The sequence below is a fragment of the Tauraco erythrolophus genome, chromosome 1, assembly GCF_009769465.1.
Source record: "Tauraco erythrolophus isolate bTauEry1 chromosome 1, bTauEry1.pri, whole genome shotgun sequence".
Lineage (NCBI taxonomy): Eukaryota > Metazoa > Chordata > Aves > Musophagiformes > Musophagidae > Tauraco > Tauraco erythrolophus.
The window spans coordinates 134538726-134560710 of NC_141465.1; the positions used below are offsets into that span (position 1 = coordinate 134538726).

At 42.0% G+C, this 21985-nt stretch overlaps 1 protein-coding gene across 3 annotated transcripts in view; it reads right to left on the bottom strand.

Annotated features, from left to right (window-relative positions):
• EMSY (EMSY transcriptional repressor, BRCA2 interacting) overlaps positions 1-19192 on the bottom strand; it is a 41284-nt gene extending 22092 nt beyond the window's left edge. For 2 of the 3 annotated variants that reach the window (XM_086622254.1, XM_086622261.1), the window contains exons 1-8: positions 19122-19192; positions 17893-18001; positions 14557-14656; positions 13840-13914; positions 11144-11319; positions 9845-9997; positions 6181-6440; positions 1322-1598 (exon numbers count right to left, since the gene is read on the bottom strand). In XM_086622254.1, the coding sequence (XP_086478380.1) occupies positions 1322-1598; positions 6181-6440; positions 9845-9997; positions 11144-11319; positions 13840-13914; positions 14557-14656; positions 17893-17962 (1111 nt within the window). In that variant the 5' untranslated portion in view covers positions 17963-18001; positions 19122-19192. Of the gene's footprint in view, positions 1-1321; positions 1599-6180; positions 6441-9844; positions 9998-11143; positions 11320-13839; positions 13915-14556; positions 14657-17887; positions 18002-19121 lie in introns of those variants that run through there. The other variant, XM_086622269.1, reaches the window with a different exon arrangement.
• Positions 19193-21985: the final 2793 nt, after the last annotated feature.

Genomic DNA, 21985 nt, shown 5'->3' on the forward strand with positions numbered 1-21985 from the left:
AACACAACGTCCATGTCTTATGAAGGCAGCTTTTAACCAAGCCCCAGCTGCAGCGGAAAACAAAGAAAATCTCCTCTCTTATGTCTCTACGTTTACAGAGGGCAGTGATAATAACAGAAATCATAATAAACTACAATTCTAGCAATCTAAATAAGCAGCCCTTTTCTCACCACATCATCTCCATTTCCTTGGTCACCTGTTTTCATTCATTAACTTAACTTTCTTCACATTTGCAGTGATTACCAACTTATGTCACAAAACCTTTCACCAGCATCTTCTGCAGTAACACCGATAGTCTCGAAAAAAGAACTGTTAGAGAGATATTCCATCTAATATATTTTAGAATTGTAGCCTTTTCCAGGATCAAACCCAACAAAAAATCCATCCATGGTCCAAATAATATGAAATTCTGCTGTAAGTCCTTGTGCTCTGTAGGTTAGTATCTTCTGGACCTGAATATGGAAGGCAAAATACCTCCTCAGCCTTGATTTGGTTGCCCAGTTTTTTGTGGACTGGAACAAGAATGGAAAGTATGGACCAGGAAGAATTGCCAAGTGAAATTTGTCATTGTCAGGCACAGTATTTTCAAGTGCTGCTCACTGAGGTCCCTTCTTTCACCCACAGCTTCCCTTCTAAATGTTAGCCAGTGGCTGCAGAGCTGAATCAGTCAAGCTGGCATACACAGCTGGAATCAGAAACCTAGGAATTTTAATCCAGGGCCACTTAGGTCTACATTTTTAAGACATTTTAAGGACTTGGAAACTGACATGCTGATAAAATACACAGATAAAAAGGTGTAAACACATCTCTACCTTTCAGAATTGTCATCAAGACTGGTTACCACAAGAAATATTCTAAAGACTAGGCATGTCAAGCATAGGTTGTGTTTATCTGACGTTAAATTTGCGTGTTTTTGTAAATCAGGCTTTAAGAGGAGCAATCCTCCTCAAATATTGGAAACATCCATTTTCCATGCATCAGATTGAGTTCTTAAAGCCAGTCATTTTGAGGCTTTTTTTTTTTTCAGTCTTAACGCTGCAAGTAAAATCTTTTCAAAATAAAAAAGCTATGCCACCTAGTCTCACCACATTCTCTTTAAAAAGAGGTTCTGCACTTTAATTGTTGAATTAAAGAGGGAAAGAGTTCAAAAAGAACTTTTGTGAAGCATCTTGGATTAGTTTCCTCACTAGATTTCTTTCACAACTCCTGTGCTTTACTCATCATATGTAAACATAAAGTGCATCTCCCCTGTGCCAGTCTCCAACCAAAAGTCCAATCCATCATGGAAAGAGCTTTTATAAATATAATCTTATTGCCATACCTTGCGCTACCGTTGACATAACCACTGATGGTGTTGATGATACTACAGCAGTCACAGCAATAGTATTTGCAGTACAGGAGGGAGTGGAACAGCTACTGCTGCTGCTGCTGCTACTGACCAAAGAGGACTGGGAAGCAGTTATAACCACCGGTTGCTTTTGAGTAGTTGAGGCAATGACTGACGTTGGGACAAGTTTCGTAACTGCTGCATAGTTGTGGGACTTGGAAAGGATGTTGGGTACAAAAGTTGAGCTTGGAGAGGTGGTTACTATTATCACCTGAAAGAAGAGAAAGAACAATCAGAAATTCATTTGTTCTTCGCATTAATTAAAAAGCATAAAGTTTCAGTAATGCATCCGTCTACGTGTATTTAGTTTTAGGGATCCATGTTTACTAAGACCTTTTAAGAGTGTCATTTTCAGATTTGCTGGCAACAAAAAATCTCAATTAGTTTGAAGAAGCAGTGATAAACATTTAAGGAAATGTTCTAAAGATATATCTAAGAGTTCTTCTAAAGATAGAAGGTCGTTTGTTTTTTTGTTTGAGGAAAACAATCACTATCTAATTAAAGTAGAACTATCTCATGTCTGAAGGCAAATAGATAAGAATGAACCGCTTGGCTTTGTTAAACTGGGCCAAGAAGCCTGAAGCCCGTTTTAAATGGAACTGAAGAGATTTCAAGCAAGTTTTAAACACCATTTTCCCAAACTTTGCACATACATCAAGAAATGGCAATGAGAGAACAGATGATTTTTTTTTTTCCCCTCTTTAACAATTAACAAGCAGTTGCTGAGTCAATAATGGAAAATATTTTTGATCCACAAAGCTGTAAACAATCAATAGTTCATCATTAAAAAAAATCTGGTTTAGGTTTAAAGTAATTTCTGCTTTAATTAGTGCTCTCGATAACAAGGAATTCTTCCTTATCTGTTTGAAAACCATTTGCCTAAAGAGAATAAACACCATCCCTAGTGCAAGTTACAACAATATGAATCTGATTTGCCATAGAAAAACACAGAACTCATTATTACATTGGAAGAGGTCTGTTCTTATGCAACTGACCTAGAAAACAGCATTTCTTAAGTAATGAATATGGGGACCATTTAAGTGAAGAAACTCCTTTTAATTCTGCTTATAGGTACCTCCTTTGTACTTACAAACACACAGTTAAAATAGAAACATACAGCACAGAAATACAACACATTTTCAGTCTGCCATGCAAGAACACTGAGAAACTGTTTTAATAATGCAATTTTCCTAATAAAAATTAATTAAAAACCTTGGAAGTTAAAAATTATTAATGATTTGATGTAACAAAAGCAGACAGAAAAAAAGGTACAGAAGGAATAAAGAAAACATAGGTTAGCTCAAACCAAAAGTCTCACACTACTACTCAAGGACTACTGAAATCTTGCCTGACAGAAAAGAAGTAACGTGATAATGGCACCAGAAATAGACTTAAGTGACAGATGAAGTAGTAAGAGATTAAGAGTTTTTAATTTGTGGGTGGTTTTTTTTGTTTGGTTGTTGGTTTGTGGGTTTGTTTTTTTTTTTTTTTAAAAAAAAGAGATAACCACATGGATGGAATAAAAGCAGTAAATTTCACCACCCTGGCTGCCTCTGCCTCTCCTTTCCCCCCAGTGCTTAGTTTTATGGTCCCCACTACTTAGCTATGCCTATAATACCTTGATCTGAGGAAAATCAAAACCTTACTACCACCACAAGCTACAGCAGGTTGACCACAACTGACTCATGCCTGAAGGACAAGGTTTCCACATCTGCTGCTCTACCACTTTATTGCATCCTCAAGGGAGAACGTTTTCTCTGCCTCACCCTGATTTCACCAGAACACCCTTCTGAAATTGCTCCTGGGCTATGACCATGCAAACAAGCTGAACATGACACAGCTTGATTCTAGTACGAGGTTTGCAGGTGAAAAGATCTCAAGATGTGCCTCTGGAGTTTTATCCTGTTTCTTAAATGGTCAGTTAACACTAGAAAGACTTCCCAAGTTCTTGAGTTTTAGGGCCAGCTCCATGCCACCTAGGATAACTAATTCAGGAACACAATCAAAGGACAACTTGCAGTTAAAAAAGGCAGATTATTTGTATTAAAGCTTCCTGTATAATCCACGGCGCAACACGGCAAGTTCAGCGCCTCAACTAAGTAAGTAGAAATATGTAGGATGAATCTGGGAATAATCACAACTCCTCAACACTGTTTTTCTTCATCCAAAGACAGAGACAAAACTATCAATCCAAGATTACCTCTGAATAACACTTTATTTAACCATGCATTTAACCTTCTAAAGCATTATAGTTCAAAAAAGATTGCTGTCCTGTGACTGAGTAGGTTTGGGTCTTTCTATTCTATTTCTTCTTTCAAAATTAACAGAGCAGAACAAAGTTTAGTGATCTTCATGTATGAAGTATACTCAGAAAAGAGAATTTCTGGGTAAAAATTTAAAAGTATTAAAGCTCAAATCACAACAATTGTATTTTTGAGACACTATTTTCTCATATATGTTGAAATGATCACAATAACCTCATCGTTGGTACTAAAACTACATCACATCTTTTACAGCGGAAAGACTGCCTGATTTAAAAAAAAAAAAGGGCAAGTTGCTTTTTTTGTTGTTGTTGATTTTGTTATGGTAAAAACTAATTTCTAGCGTACAGTGAAATTAGCTCTGTCAGCCCTATTTTGAGAGACATCAAAACCTAGTCCCTGAAGAAATAAAGGCTTTAACTGCCAGCAGCATCACTAGCTAGATTCCTTCTGTGCCCTAGACAGAGGACTTTATTACAAGAGAAACCAGAAATTGGAGCTGTGACATTATTAGTTGTTACGACAAATCTTCCTCCAACCTGCTAAGATGTCAAAACAATTCAGAAAGCTGGCATGCAGAAACGAAGAGTTTCATTCGTTTCCAACACTTCACTCATATCCAACAGCACTTGTTTAAAAAAGCATATTTTCAATTTGAGTGTAGCAAGTCTGACATTTCATTTAAATCTACTACAAGGGATCTCTCCCACCCAAAATGATCCAGTAAAATAGATATTAAATAGATATAAAATTAGATATTTTGGCATATCTAATTCAAACAAAAGAGGGCAGTGTGACAAGTTCAGACACAAATGCTGCTATGGCTCCCTAAAGAAACCAGCAATGATTTTCCTATCATTGCAGATCAGTAAGAGTTAGATAATACTAAGCAAAGCAAACCCTAAAACTTCCATGTCAGAACAAGCAGAAGCACAACTGCAGAAGAGACCCTATCAACAGTCCATTCTCTTCCTTTTGGAGATGCCTCGACCACGATATATAACACTCATACTTAATACAACACTACAAATGTTTAAGGAAAAAAAAAAATTAAATCTTCCTGTACAACAGATGAGCCTAACAAGAGCAACAGGATGGGGAGGTTAAGCTCTGTCCTGGCTGTGGATTTGCTGCATTGAATGCAGGACATTTTATTTGATGTTTTATGCTCGCTCATGAATTTCTATACACGTATTCAGAGATGAAATTCGATTAAGGACACTGTTAAAGAACAGTGAATCAAATGAAAGCATCAAAGAGCTCTGAAACGGGAAAAGGCCAGAAAGCAACTTCTTTATTGTGCATTACTTCAGTTAATCTTCCCTGGTTTTAAAGTTTCTAAAAATCGGGACATGGGAACTCTGTTCATCCAAATAGAGTCATAAAACAATTAAGACAACTAATAAAACAACTACTCTGTGAAGGTCTGAGCTCAATTGCCAAACTCACAGTCGGAAAAAAATGCTTGTTAGTGGCCAGCCTACCATCAAGTCTGTCAGTATCAAGGCCAAATTAATTCCACAGACCACCTCCCACCCAAGTCTGCCTTAATTAATAACTGTACCACGAATGAACTTGGTCTGAGCCATTAATCTTTTTTTAAATCTTAAGAACAAAAAAGTAGACACATCCGAAACGCTTCCTAAAGCATGGGAAAATAGTCATGCCATAGACCAGGCATGTAAAAAAAATCTGAGTCCAACACAAAATTTCAACACGGAAGGCCTTTTCCACACACTGCATTCTGGTGAAAGCTGGGCACACTCAGCTGAAATAATGCAAACGATTTTGACCACTGTTAATGTCGAATGAGAAATGGCACACTAGGACTGAAAGGAAAATAAAGCCCCCCAGTCTTTGATCAGCTCCAAGAATCAGCTTTATAGACCCAAAAAAACTAATCTCTATGCAAAAGGCTTGGCAAGGGAAAGCCCATGCCACCTCTCCTGGAAGTACTACTGCAAAGAATAATTATAAATAAGGAAAATAGAAATAAGAAAGATTACCTTTGACCAACAGTTGTTACCATCTGAAGGCTGTTCAGTGGCCTATGTGATCCAGTTCTCAGTGGACTAGTGTCCATATCACAAAACCCAACACCACAAATGGTACTAACTGGCAACCTTGTTGGCAGTCTCACCAGAGAGGCCAAGAATTGAATGAGCATGGAGACTGAATCCCCTCTCATCCCTAGAAGTGGTCCCTTCAGGTCAGGGTTGAGGCACATTGGTGGGGCAGTCTGGGGGAAGCTTGCACTCCCGCTGCCTGTGCTGTACCTGTTCTGTGGATAAAAAGAGGGCTTCAGTCTCCACGGCTGTCAATCCAGGTCCTTTCACACACAGGTGAACTAAATTCATACAAGAGTTTGGTTTTCTCTTTGTTCGTTTTAAAGAGGGATTACCTGATCCCAAGCGCAATCCTTAAAAAAAAAAAACACAGCTAGACAGTTCACAGAAAGGAAGAGTCAAACATCACATCGTATTCATTGATGCAGCCAGAATAAAGTAACATTTGGCAGCCTCCCCCACGTACCTTCTGTGTTGTCGTGTTTGTTGTCTGTGTGGAGGGCTTAGTGAAGGTTATTTTCACAGGCGACATGTGGGGTGGTAAGGAGTTGGCAATGCTCTGCATGATATTACTCATCTTGGGGCTGCCACTTACAGGCACCGTGATGGTTTTGGTGACAGGAGTCACTGCCTTCGGGACTTCTTTCAGGAGAACAGGGGAAGAACTGGAAGAATTTGTTCGCCGTCTCTTGCGGGGCTTTTCATCATCATCTGAGCAGCTGACGCCTGGAAAAGAAGCACTTTTTCTAAATTAAGTTTTCCCCATTTGCAGCGCCCAGTGCTTTCTAAAACACTTCAGACTTGACAAGTTTTATACTCACTTCCAAATAAGAGAAAAAGGAACAGAGGACAAACCATTTCTTATGGCCACAACTAACCTGTATCGCACCACGGATGGTCTTAGTCCTCGATACAGACCACACTTAAAGTGTCACAAAGCAAAGAAAAAAAAACCCCAAAAAACCCAAGCTACTCAGTTACTGGATTACTTTGTTCAGTTTAAACACAAAAACCAGTATGGGGTTTTCATTCTGTCTCCAGAAGTTTGACTAATGAGACAGTACACAGAAGAGGTCTGGGATGACGTCATGCACATTTCAGTTTGGAACTCTACACCACACTGCTGCTGTTGCTGGTTTTCTTCACAGGAACTGGGCTACTGAAGTTTATCCTCCTGTAGCCTTCTCTGATTTCAACCTTTGCACCTAGTTTCATGCCATGCTTATCACTACAGCACCTTTCTCCCTTTCACCTCAATGCAGCATCTTGAGATCCTTTTTTTTTAATGACATTAACTATGAAGGTCAAACCTCACTTTATCAGCTTCTGCCTTGTTTGGTGCATTTTGTGCCACAGATATAAACCAGCACCTAACACAATCCTGAAAAACAACAGAAGTCCGGCCTCCAAGGAGTTTGTTCTTCCTCATAATCATCTACTGCACAGGTAGAATGAAAAGCCTGTTGCACAATATTCAGCTGAGCAATCTATAACTCTTTCTGCAGCAAGATCGATGTATCTTAAATCCATATGAACCTCTCCTAAGTAGGTAAAAGGTTCATAAATTGGTGTATGTTACAGAAAGTCAGAGTTTAATTACTTTGCAAATCTCTTACAGCTATTGGGTAGCATTTATGTTTACCAAATTAGCCAGTGTTAAACAATTAAAAAACAGAGATATGCAGAAAATACACAATCCCCTTATACAGAACAAGACTGAAGATGTTATTCTGTACGCCTGGGACTTACGGACAAAAAACGCCGTCACAGTAAAAAGCAGTCTTACTGGTAACCCAAGCAAACTTGGTTGGCAGTCCACCCCTAATTAGGGTCAAGATCTAATTATGGCCAATCTCTAATTAAAATAACTGAATATTCTGGCATTTGAAAAGTGAAGATGCAGGAATTAACATGGACAAGACAGCGCCCAGTAGCACAGCACGCGATTTAGGGAAAATGGGATTCTCTCCTAGTGTAAGCACCAGCTCATTTGCAGGTACTTCCGAAGGCTGACAGCTCTATCCACACAAAGATGGGAAACTGAACTAGAGAAGAGAAGCAAAGGCTCTATTTCAAGCTCACTTTGAACTCCAAAAAAATCATTTTAGCTGGCTGTAGCAGTACAGATGAAGTCTGGCTCTACCAGTCTGGATTTCAAAGCTCCAATCAAGAATTTACTTTATGGTGCTGACTAAGCCTAATGGTCATCTCCATCTGTAAAGAAGAGATTTGGTTACACGACTTCGAGGTCTATTATGAACAGGCTTTTAAGTATTACTGCGAGTGACTACGTAAACGTGTAACTGTGAGGTCACTGATCACATTGAAAACGTGCAGGAATTTCAGAATCCATTCGAATCGAAAATCCACATGCAGCTAGGATGTTAGGACACAGCTGTTATTTTGGTGGGTCACCAAAAAATACTGACGAGAAAGCTGTTTGTCGTCCTCACCCACAAAAATAATTTAAAAAAAAAACAACAACACAGAAGTAAGAAAGTAAGATTAAACCAGCAGAACATTATTTTATGTGAAGTACAGCTCATTCAATCTCCTGTTTTCACTGCTGGGGTTCTGTGAGAATGCTATTCCTATAATTCCACGTTAGAACCTGCATTTGCACAAGGTTTTCCATGAGCACTGAGCCAAAAGGTAATGCAGTTTGACTGTAACTCACACTTGACAAGCAAGGAAGCAGAGGCACGGAGAGGTTAATGGCTCAATCAGACTGTGACTGGGATGAGGTCACACAACAGATCAGCAGCAAAGTCAGGACTGTAACTCAGGCCACTGAGTTTGCTCTTCAGCACGTTTGTTAAAACTAACGTGACTGATACGACACGTTCTGAAAGACCTGAGATTCCTTTAAAAAAAAAAAAAAGGAACAAAATGAAGCACACAAAGTGGAGAAAAAATGAAATCTAGGGATGGACGGAATAAAAACGAGAACCTCTCATCCCTCTCTCGTGTGTCTAGACTGGTTTTATACTCATTAACATGTAATAATTCAACTGAGGTCTGAATTAAATTTTGAAGAGGTTAAGAACATTTTCCCCTGAAATCTTTAAACTAAAGCTGAGTGATTAGTGCATTAAGTCAGAAAAATGAAAAATCTTAATGTAATGGGTTCCACGGGTTGATATAACCATCAAAGATGGTGGTTTGCAGGTAACATCATATTTATGTACAATGTGACATTTCTGACTAGCTAGAAGCCTATACAAACGTGCACATAGAGCATAAAGATGAAAATAATTTTTAAAATATTAGAGGTATCCTCAGCAAGCATAAAAAAGGCACTTGTCAACCCCACTATTAATCTTCATTTGTCACCTGCATTTTGATTGGCACCAAATAAGGCCAGAAGGGAATGCTTTTAATTATTATCTAATTAAAACTACCTTTGATGAGCTGAGCATATGTATGAGGACATATTCTGCTTTTAGAACCAGCTGATTTCTTAGCCAAAGAAAGAAGCAGGAAGGGGAGAGAAAAGGAAAAAGACTGTTTCTACATGTTACGTGCTGGATTTACAAATTTAAATATGTAAAGATGGGTATCTGGTGGGATTTCATCTGGAGGTTTCAGCTGCCCAGGAATGCAAGCCTCCCTAAGACTCGCTTCCAAATAAATCACAAAACAGCCAGACATAGTTAATGTAAGCAAATAAATGCTTACCAAATTGCTGTATTCTAAAAAAGGTGAGGTCAACTGTGAAAGTGGAAAGGAAGGACCTTTTCTAACCCAATTCAATGACTACTATGCATTATTTAAGCAGAAGGAAGTCCACTGCCCAAGCAACCAGCAGAGCCACCTTAAAGACAACTTCTGCACAAGCTGGATTAGAAATTCACTGACATACATCAATTCCTACATTTTATTTTCAAAATACTTTTCACTCTTGTTGTCCTTGCCATTACTGCTCCCTGAAGCATTTTACAGCGAGTGGATTTATCCTGAACGCAATTCCTTTGAAAAAGGGAAGCAATAAATTCATTCTTTAGACTCAACGAAGGCATAAAGGCATTAAATGACTTGCCCAAGGTCAGAGTGCTGAACTCAGTCCATGCTTCAGCCACAAGACTGTCCCTTTCTTTCCCTTTTGTTAATCAGTTGCTAGTATCACTTACTTTTGACGTAAACAGTACTTCCACTTGGCAAGACGACTACACTGGAGGCTGGACTGGCGGGTCTGGGGGACTTCACTGTTGCTACACTGCCACTTGGAACAGGGGTAGATGTTGGGGTTGAAGTGGTACTTGTGTAGGAATAGCAAACCACCACTGAAGAGGAGAAAAGACACCTTCCATATAACTGAAGTGCAGAATCCCATGGTATTCTATCACTATTTTAACAATTGAAATGGAAGCCAAAGACTTATTGGGTCATTATCCACATCTTTGCCTCTGCAATCCTGTTACTGTTGGCTACTCCCCAGTTTCACCTAAGCACAGCCATGGAATTAATGTCCTTCAAAGACAACACCGAAATCTAACCTCCCCTCCTCCCGCCCCCAGAAATCTGTGCTGCTGATTCTAGATTTTTTTGGCTTCTATTAACCTAATGTTTTACTTTACAATTTGTTATTTTTCATTTTAGCACTAACTCAGTATTTTGACCTTTTTGCTTTTCTGAAAACGACCGTGTCTACACTGGTAACTGACAGAAAATAGTGTCTCTCCTCAACAGCACATCACTTGAGGAAACTAAAATACTCCTTCAGTAACAAACAACTGATTCTGCTAATCAGCTTTTTTTAAACTGTGGCTTATAAGTGATGGCACAATGATCCAGTATTTCTCACAAAACCAGAATAAACCAGCCTGTTTCAAGAAGCATTACACATTCTCCAGTTGCATGAAGCATAATTTGAGTCTGTTCAGTAAAGCTAGATGGAATGTGTACCAGCACTATTTAAAAGCTACAGGGAAAGCAGAAAGCAATCTTTCAACTTGGTAACTTGGCAGTTTAATCTGAAGTGGGGAAAAAACAAAACAACAAACAAAATTTTCTTGACTTTCCCCAAAACCTACTTATATTTTTAAAATAAAGCATTCTGAAACATCTTTCGTCACTTACAGAATTTTACATAAATCCTAAGCCATTGGTCCAAGTTTTTATAGTTTACAGAACTTGACAAGTTAACCAGTGAATTTCCTCCTCATTTCCTGGCAATCTGGGATTTTCTGATTTCAGTTGCTAGTGTGCTCACTAACACAAAGCTGTCAGATTTACGCTGCAGACACTGCAAAGGCATCTTTTAAAACAACAAAAAAAAAGTTTTTTTTCATATTTCTACGAACGCTGTGCGATAAGAATGACTCAGTTTTACAAAATAATCTAACACTTCGAATCTAACACAACGATTTCTACCGTGACGTTATTTTTATATTCCCACGGACTGCAGCAGAACCCTGGCTCCCTCTCACCTTCTTTGTTTCCAGTTTCTGCAGGAACTGGAAGGGATGCGTTGTGCTGAACGGCTGCGTTGGCGACGGCGTTAGCGGTAACAGTAAAAGCTGTCTGAGGAACGAGCCGTGGCATCAGCGGCACCAGCCGGCGACCTTCTATAGACCATTCCGAAGAGCTGTTTGGTCCAGACATACTAAACAGAAACGTGCACTCTGTCAGTATTTTGCTGAGCTTCCAAACCACTCAGTACTCTTATTTAAGTGCCTATTTTTCAACAGTGAAAATCTAAAAGGCAGTTTCTAAAGACATACTAGAGCAATAACCTTCAACTTTCTTCACTTCGTGAAAGCCCTTACAGTTTTACCACCTGGTGCAGAAATCCTCCCACAGAAAATCTGAGAGTTGCTTCTTCTTTTGCTGTTTTGTTTCACACATCTCCTAAAAGGTCAGAGGTCTGTGGATATCATAGAATGGTTTGGGTTGGGAGGGACCTCAAAGAACATCCAGTTCCAACCCCCCTGCCATGGGCAGGGACACCCTCCACTACACCAGGTTGCCCAAGGCCTCATCCAACCTGGCCTTGAACACTTCCAGGGATGGGGCAGCCACAACTTCTCTGGGCAACCTGTTCCAGTGCCTCATCACTCTCTGAGTGAAAAATTTCTTCCTTATATCTAATCTAAATCTCCCCTCTTTCAGTTTAAAGCCATTGCCCCTTGTCCTATCACTACACGCCCTTGGAAAAAGGCATGTCATGTTTTGAACATGTCATGTTCAAAATCCTCACATTAGATTAGCTGCTCTTCCAGGTAGAGTTAGTACACTCCCTACTTCTGGAAGACAAAAATACCTAGGCATCCAATAGATTTTGGGAGACTACTAAAATTGACTGTTACATGGAAAAACCCTTGGCTTCTAATGCAAATCCTGTTTTACCTGAACACAAAAGTTTCTCAGACTTATGAAAGCAGTCCCAAATGAGGTAACAGAACATCAAATGATTTAAATCCATCCTGTGCATCTTCATCAACAGAAAGCAGCCTGCTGCTCTCATCCTCTTAGCCTTAGTACTTACACATAAGCTAGAATGTTTTCAAAAAATGCTGTTCTTACACAGATAAAGTGTTTCTGTTTGTGACTGATTTACATGAGTCATTTGTCAAATCAGCAAAACCAAAATGGCAAATCATTTTTCAATGCTGTTATGTCCTTAAGCAAATCAACTCACCTAATGCATTAATATATTCTGAAAAACAACATCTCACATAAACTACTGCAAGCAAGTTGCAGCAAAAGCTACCCCAAATTAGTTTGTAAAATGCAGAGGATCTGCTCTGTTGTTAAGTCCTGATACGCTTCAGCGTTCCTCATATATATTCACATAGTATCAGCAGAGCTATATGAGCTGAGATAAAAATACATTTTTAAAATAAAAAAAATAAGATTATAAATGTTGTATATAGCAAAGACAGCAAAGTCAGCTTTCCTAATGAGTTAGAGAATTACTTAAGTCAACTACTGTATTATCAACCATCACTTACAAAGAGTTACCACAGGAAAAACAAAGAGATGCAGCACTTCACAATTGCACCTTGCCTGGATTATAATATCTCATCCATTTGAAGTTCAACACCTCAGGACAAACTTTATGCTTGTTCTGTAAAATTCTAAAAACAGAACTACTGCTTAGAAAGGAAACAATTCAAGAAAAGAATTCTGATTTAACAATTAAATGCTTATTCCCCCTCCCCTTTCTTTAAAGAAGTATAAGAAACTTGGTGGGTTTTGTTTGGTAAACAGCCTATTTTTAGCTCTTTAAACTTGAACATTAAACCACTAGAACATTAAATGTGCTTCTACAGCACTAAAACAGCATGCTGATTTTGGTGAGTCTCGGGTCAGACAATTGCTACTCCAGGTGGCCTGCTATTTGCATGATTTCCTTTTTTTCTCCCCATAACATCTAAGCTACAGAAGTCAAACTTAAAAATCAGTGGTCATAACACAGAAAAAAAGACAGAAAAACACAGACACAATCCAGCTCTTAATACTGAGACTGTTGAGTAACTATCAAAGCCACATAAGCAACGTGCCCTCTTGCTCCTCTCCAAATCATGTGGAGCTGGCGAAAGCAAAGGCAAGGAGGATCCAGGCCAGCTGATGCAAGCACAGCAGCTGCACCGAGCAGAGAACAGTGGACACTGATGTCATCAGTCAGCTTACTGCAGGTTTTTCACTCTGACCATTTTTTTCCCCCCCTCTGTGCTGATACAGTTTTCCACTAATCTCTGCCACCTTACGTGGTTAAGTCCCTCTTAATATAACCTTTCCAACCAGATTTAAATAAAATCAAAGGTAAAATAAAAAATAATAAAGCAAACGTGTTCATCCTGCTTATGGATTTCTCTATTTTCTCCACTCTCTGTTGCTTCTGGTCTATCTTACAGAAAGCTCTTCGTGACAGAAGACTGTTTCTTATACTGTACTCGTAGAGGGAATGGAATGCCTTCAGATCCAAAATGCAACACCACTAAACAACTGTTTCTAGTTCTTTGATGTAAATCTGACACAGTAATTCCTTCATCCATACACTGTTTTAACCACTGTTCTTCAAAACACCATCCATCTTCAAAGTTCTCTCATTCAGTTAAGGCATAATGGCTTTTCCAAAGGGTACCTTTGGAAACCACGTAGGAAATGACCTACGACTTACTTGTGTGCAATAGTCGTGAGTCGTTCATCATTTACTGCTCTCCGAACTTCAGCACGATGTCGCTCTGTTGAAATACTATTAAAAAAAAAAAGTGATATATTTAAGTCAGATGGAGACATGAACATTTATCTAAAACTTCCAGCTTAAACGAAACTTATGAATAACCCACTCGAGAGATAAGAGGAAACAGGCATTTACATTTAAGAGACTGTCACTTAACTTGTTCTATCACAGCGAGAATGAATGTATTTTTGCTCAAAAATACTACTGAAGAATAAAAAGAGCATTACTGTTCATAGGGTACTCCTGCAAAACAGCTAGAATCCAACCTCCCAATGAGAGCAATAAATTTAAAGCAGACAGTAGAAGAATTTGCACAGAACACAGAGCGTTCTTTCTTGATGTAACGTGGACCCAAAGACCCTGAAGTCCTACCTGGATGAAACTCCAAGCTAGTGCACACTGAGGAGCTACCTGTAATGATGTTAATGCTCAGTATCTCCCAAAACCACCAGAACAGCAAAGCTCCAACCACAAAAGCACAGCTGCTTTCCTGACTGAAAACTCAAAGCAGAACAGGAATCAAACCTCCACAAGACTGAGAATTACTTCTCTAAATGAAGATGTGCTTTGTGATTCGAGTGACAGAAAACGCACACAAATACCTTACAAGAAAACAGGTCATCGGTTCTTTTGTTTTAAAAAGGTCAGGGTTACCTAAGCACTTTAGAGAGTTCTCCAAGAAGATCCTTCTTCTCTTTCGTAAGGTCTCCCTGTGCACGTAAGGCACTGATGACACCTGCGTATGCCTCCAGTTCTGAAGAATCAGAGCAAAAAGTATTTATATTTAATGCTCACAGCAAAGGAAAAAAAAATATGTTATTTTCAGTATTACCGACAGCATTCTATTAATTTTCAAAATCATTAAAAGGAACATGTCTTTCAATTATTCAGTGCTTTTCCAAAGACAGTGATGATTTAGAACCCTCTCAGTCAATTACTCTGCAGCACACAGCTTTTCTATGAAGCAATTGTATCATCAGAGAGGATTACCTAGTTTATAAACTCAATCGCATATTTCAAGCTCTCTCTGAGCTGACAGTTCAGCCAGAAAGCTTGAAGAAGTCCCCAGATTTGGAGAGTAGCTCAGAACTCTCTAGAAACAGGAGAAGAAAATCTTTAAAACATATCATTATTAAAAGTTCCAGGGAAAAGCTTAGCTTGAAAAAGAAACACACAATCAAAAGTGCAACGAATTTTTTTCCTTAGTTAGCACAGAGAACATCAGCTCTAGTTTCTTAAACACATCATCATAATCTTTTATTCCCCTTTACTTGATATGTACAACCCCTTGAATCTGAAAAGAATGCACCCCAGGGAATTAAACCTCCACACAAAAGAAACAATCCAGCTATTGGTAAAGGAAGATTAACTCACAAAATCACAACTCTGATCTAACACGAATTTGCAATTCCAGGTGATCTATGTAAATGTCATGCCATCGGCGTTTTAGAACATGGAATAGTTGAAGGCTGCTGAAACTTCTGAATTTTGTCCTACCAAGCAGGGTGAAAATACACCTAACGCAAGTAATGGAGTCTGCTAATTTGCCAAAGGATGACTTGCTGTTCTAAGCTCAGCACAGTTTCAGGAAACATTACTGAAACTCTTGTTTTAAACCAGAAATACAAATTCTTTCGATGCTTAGGTAGGGGCCTTTCATCCAGCACCCCATTTCAGCAGCCAGCCCGAACCAAGCCCAGAAGAGATCCCAGTTAACCAACAGCAAGAATAAAAGGGGCAGGCGAAAACCTAACACCTCCGGAAGTTTGCTGAAAGAAAGACTGATGCTATTCTGAAAAGCTTTCGGTTTAGGATTCCAAAGAGCTAATTTACAAAGCAAATCAAGGAATTGTGCTGGAAAGAAGTCCTGCTCTCCCGTCCCATTAAGCAGACAAAACACAAAGCAGAGTCACTTTGGTTAACTATGCAGCCTGCACAGGGATGCTGAGTGACCTGCAGAGGCATTTACAGCTTCAGTTATAAAACATTTGCTAATTAATGCCAGAATTATTACTAATATCAACATTTATTTAGACAATCTTGTTATAATATTTAAGACACTAATTATTTTCCTCTGTTAACAACATAAAGTAATTCTCAGATACAAACATATAATTATTTAGCAAGGATAGATTTTTTTTCCCCTTCTGCATTTTTAACAAAGATCCTCCACACTAGAGCTTTAAAAATGCACATTCTGGCTTTTTAGAAGTTAGTGACTATTACAGAACAGCTATAAACTAGCTTCCAAACCCTTACGTCTACGTACCAATTATTAACTGGGGTGCTCTCTTTCTAACACAGAGCACATCAAATGGTTAAAAATAGATTTCCCAAATAAGTATCATTATTTCAAGTCCCCAACACAAGGAGGACATGGAGCTGCTGGAAGGGTCCAGAGGAGGTAGCTTCTCTACCCTAGAAAAAACGCGGCTGCTCCAGGCTCTGATCCTCAGTCACACTGGCAGGGCCCCCTGGTGGGGACACAGCTCATGCCAGTAAAAAAAAAAAATCTATTTTTTTATTATTTTTTTTTCCTGTCAGCCTAGGTTATGTCATTGAAAGAGGTGTAGCTGCAGCTCTGTTTGGCTCAGCTGCACCAGCAAGGTTCTGCCAGCGCACCGCCATCAGCTGGGGTGGAAGTTGTTTGTTTTTTTTTTTCCACGCTCCTAGCCAGCAGAGCGACGTTAACAAAATTTAGTCGCACAGATCCGGTCCAAATCTTTCAGCATCCTGCACTTTCTCCTAGTTTTCGTACTTCTTGAGCCTCACTTAAGACCAAGGGCTGCCACCTGAATGGATGCACAGCTCAGTTGCCATGTCCTGCGCAACTGTTTCAACAGAACGCAAATCCCAGATGCCAAATAAAAGAAAGAAAAAGGGCAAAGCAAGGGAAAATAAACCTTCAACTCTCAGAAAATAAAGCAGATGGCTTCATAACGTACGAGAACCCTGGCACAGTTAAGTACAGCACGTCATCTTGTAACATTCAAGTAAAACGAGAACAAGAAAAGCTGTGACTCGACTGTCACAGGAAGTTAGAGGCAGTCTCGACTTTCTTCCTGACATCATCTCTTAGATCATGCTCCTCAGAAGAAAGTCTGAAAAGAAATCTTAGGGTTTTTTCCTCTTTTCATACTACATATCATTTAACTGGAAAAAAATCCCTAACCAAATAAAAAGAAATTCAGCTCTAAGAACTCAAAAACAACTGTGCAAGACCAGATCGATGGTCTCACAAAGGATTCTCTCTCCTCCAGTAGCCAAAAGCAGATGCAAGGAAAGAGCGAATACTTTTATTACCTTCCAAAACAAAACAGCGTGTCTCCTTGTACACATGTATTTAGGAGGACAGAGCACACAAAAATCTCCCAATATATATCTATTTCGCAGGGGTCTCGGATATTGAAATACATTTGAGACAATGCAAAAAGCTCCTGTTGTTATGACAGTTAAAAGAGAACATTGTTTTCACACTTCCCTGGTAATTTGTGTAACTGCAAATCACAAACCATCGCAATTTTTTTTGCCTCCTGTTTCGAGTCTTTACAGTAGTATCTCTACTACTTGAACTCAGACCCTCTGTGTCAAGTAAACCAGGGTTCCAGGATTTTTTTGGTACAGAAAGATGCCTAACACAGAACTGAAAGACAAACGAAGACCCTCCTCTCATGGAGTCTCCTGTTGCATGTTAATAGTCACAGAAAGAACAGCAATGCAACACTGCAACATGGAGGCAGAGACGGACCAGGACACCCATGAGAGATTCTACCAAACCAAACCAACTCTGCCCTCACCATTTTTCTCAGGCAGAGAGCATCTGCCAAACATCATTTTAAGCCAGGGCTGTCAAGCCAATGACACGTGCAAAACGCAGGAAATGACTTGTAAGTTGCCCGTAGGCATGTTAGAAGTATTCCATGGAAGCAGCAGGCAGGTAAATCTTAAAAAGGGCAAGCATACAGACCCACAAATTGTATCTTACTGTACCCAGTTTGCGAAGGATCCTCTTGCATTCATCTCTGCTGAGATCCAGAAGAGTCGGCCACACCACAGGCATCTCTCCCTTGTGTCTGCGCTCCCACAGAGCTCAACCTCGCTGCAAAAGGAACATGAAGGCAGTAAGTGCAAGCCCATCGTTTATCGATTTCCCGAGCCGATTAACGCAAACTCTCCTCAGCCTGCTCACAACTCCACCGACACGTCCGCTCCCATCCCTGCTCCAACCTTTGTCATGGCATGCTTTGCCACGCAGGAATCCAGCAGATTCACAAGGGCACGGACTTCCTACACTCCTTCGCTCAGATCCATCACCCAAGCCTTGTCGCCGAGTTTCCTATCTCCTTCTCGAGCCCTTTTTTCAGGCTGCCACGCTCTCCGGATTGATGTTGGAGTCTCCTCCCTCTCTTTATGCACAGAGCACCTATTATAAGAACTCTTCCAGCTAACCGCACGCCCCCCCTTCCCCCCAGGGAACGCATTTAGCACCAGCCTATTATATGACAGAACGGCAAAAACACCGTGAAAATCTGCTTTCCACGTACCGACGCCAGTCCCCCCACCTCCCCCCCCCCTCAAAAAAAAAAAAACAAAACACCCAAACACGGGAACACCCCCTCGCCCGATCGCATCTCGGCGAGACTCCGGGGGTGGCGGGGAAGGAGGGCGCACCTCCCCGCTGCAACGAGAGTAATAACGGAAAAAAGAGCAGCCGGAGGCGAGCCGGGATGTGCCGGCCCGCGGCCGCGCCGCCCGGGCAGGGAACGGCACGGCGACGAGGCGGGGGGGGAGGCGGGCACCGGGAACAAAAGCCCAGGCGCCGTCGCACCTTCCAGCGCGGAGCTGGAAGGAAGGAGGATCTCCCACCAGGACGCCCGGGGGCAGCCGCCACCCGGGGACTCCGCGGCCCTCGGCGCAGGGCAGCAGCGGGAGCCCGCGGCGCCGGGGCCCCGCCGCGCTCGGGGGTGGCCGCCCGCGGGGCCCCCGCCGGCGGGAGGGAGGGAGCGGGCGGCGGCCGCTGCTCCCCCTCGCCGGGCTGAGGGGCGGCTCCGGCGGCCTGCAGCGGGGGGACGGGGCGCTGCCCGCGGGCGCGGGCCCGGGCCCCTGAGGGGGCGGCGGGTCCCCGCCGCCCGGGGAAGGGGAGCTGCCCCTCTCCCCGCGGGGAAGCGCTCCGGGAGAAGCGGGGAGGCGCGGCGGAGCTGCCGGGGAGCGGGACCCACCTGCCCGACCGTGCCCGGCACATCGAAAGGCTCCGCGGCGGCAGCGCCCCTCCTCCCCCCCTCAGTACCGCTCTCGGGTTTGTTTAGTGGCGGCGGCGGCGCTTCTCTGGGCGAAAATGGCGGTGGGACGCACTGCGCATGCGCACCCGCCGCGGAGCACACCGGGAGTTGTAGTCCCCTCCCCTCGAAGCCGCCGCTCTCCGCCACTGAGGAGATGGAAGCAGCGAGTGGCGAGCGGGCTGGGGGGGGTGCGCATGCGCGGCGGCGCAGGGCATCCTGGGAGTTGTAGTCCTCTCGGCGTGTGGCGAAGCGGCGCCGGCCGTCCCGCCATGTCCCGGCGGCCGCGTACGGGCGGCGAGAGAGGACAAAAAGCCCGCGCGCGTTCTCCGCCTGCGCTGGGGCTGCGCCGCCGCGGCGGGAAAGCCCCACGAGCGCGGCGTGGTGTAAAGCCATCCCGTGTCCCCTTCAACTTTAGGCATTAACGGCTGAGCGGTGCTTCTGCAAAGAAGTCCGGCCAGGGTGACGTCGGCGCTGACGTCATTTGGCCGTTTCCAGCGTTCTGACCTAAAACCGCCGCCGGTTACACGCGGTGCTGCGCAGGGCCGTAGTCACAACGCTTAAACAATGAAGTCATAAACCCCACGCCCTAAAACCACACTCACATCCGCTTCGGGGTGGTGTTTTTTTTGGGTTTTTTTTGCTCCCTGCGGTAATTTAATTTTTTTTTCTCCCTGCCGTAATTGTTTGGGGTTTTTTTTTGCTCCCTGTGGTAATTTATGAGGAAGCAAAACAAGCACCTACTCCCGAACGCAGCGAGCACCGATTGCGGAGCCCTGGGTTTCTATATAGCAGCGCTTGTAACTTTTTTTGGCAGATTTCCCAGCAAAGCGGTCGTTACACCTCTTTAGAAGTCCTTCGATCAGATTAGAAATAGAAAAGGAAATATCTCGGGGGTGCAGCTGAAGCTCGAAAGCCACGTGTTCGTCTCTCTGTCTGGGGTTGGGTGTCGCGGGGAGAAAGCAAAAAAAAAAAAAAAAATCTGATCCATAAAGCTGTCTGCAAGGCAATCGCTGGAAAATCCTACTAAAGCCTCTTCAGGATGAGCTTTTGCTGTCTCCATCTTGCAGGGCTTCGTTTTTCCTGCAGGCACTTGTTTTCCACGCTTTCTGATTTCGAAGCAAACAGGCGCCCTGGAGACGGACGGTTTTCCATGTCCGTGGCAGGGGGGTTGGAACTAGATGATCTTTAAGGTCCCTTCCAGCCCAAACTATTCCGTGATTCTATGAAGAGGAGAGCAGGGCTCCTCCTTATTCTGCTCTCTCCCAGGAAATCCTATTTTATAATTTGCTTTCAAAATGCCAGGAACAGCTGGACGTTGGCTGAGGTGCAGACAAGGCAGATGGACGGTGTGCCAACGTTGAATCCAACACCTATTTCCAGCTCTGCGAGTGCTGTTGTTTCCACCTAACTGTAGAAATGGTTCTTCCCTGTGATCATCGATGAACATTTTCTCACTTGCAATTCCCTATTGTTCTTCCCAGCAGTACAAATCTCAAGTACTTGAAAACAATTATGCTCAAAGGTAGAGGAGAGCTAGAACAATTTTCCTTCTTTTTTTAATGCCTTCCTAAACTTGAAGGCAAGTAGCATCATCTCTGCATAATACTACCTAATAAGAATAAACATCCTCAGCTTTGCACAAAACTGAGGAAGATGCAGACCAGGTTAGTGCCAGAAGTCGGAAGTTTTCCTTTGCAGGTCAGAGACACCACTGCAAACTGGTCTGGAAATGTGTTTTTCACTTGGATTACTCTGGTCAATAGGAACAGGCAGGACAACCTCGCTGCTTACCAGAATAAAATCACCTTTTTCAGGTTTATCCATCAGTTGTAATTCTGATGCTCTAGCAGAGTATCAGTTTTACTGCATCTGAGGTATTTAACACCTGGCCTTTATTTGTAGGATAAATCACTCCGTGAGCAAGAAACTGCCAAAATTTCTTTTTTTAAGCAAATTTATCTACTGAGGCGTAGATTTTAGCTGAAGATTTTCTTCGAGTTTGTGTGTTTATTAATGCACTCTGTTCTCACACGCGCCTTCCAGGGAAATCCCTGCTAACGACGCAGCTTGGAGAGAGCACAAACACGATTCCACAGCTCTGCTCAGCAGCTGTATTCGTTAAACTTAATGAGCTAGATTCGGTATTTTTTTTTAGGTTTTTTTTTTTTTTTTCAAATGTGGATGGAACTAGCCAACGGGATCACAAGTTACTGTGAGCTAGGTGGACAGGCACACGCTGACACATATGTATGTACTCAAGAAAATGGTATTCACTTCATTTCCTTCGGCACATGGAGCAGAAGAGAGATGTAAAAAATGAGCCAGTTATGTATGAGGTGTCTGAAGCTGCGACTGCTGCGTTTCTACAGATGTCGTAAGCTGATTTCCGAGAATATTTCTTATTTTTATTAAGGATGAAGACCCAGATTTGGAAATATGCGAGAGAGTTCCAGAAAGTCCAAATTCTGCTTGTAGTTACGGCAGCACCGTTGCCATTTACTTCAGATTAACCTCCAATCAATTCTCTGTTACCCATAAAAATGGGAGGGCTGACATACTATGGACAAAGGAAAAAAAAAACCAAAACATTATAAATAATGAGTCTGAAAAGCATAAGTAACCTGAACTAAGGCCAGAGCTTTGCAGTTGTTGATCAACTGGGATGGATCCACCAAGGTTGTCCCTGCAGAGAAGCAGAGATGTGTCCCAGCAGATGCACCAGAGCTACCCCAAGCCCAGCAGGCTTTGGTCAGAAGGGTCTTCTTGAGTCAAGAAGTCCTAACTGGTCCCTAAATTAAGGTTAT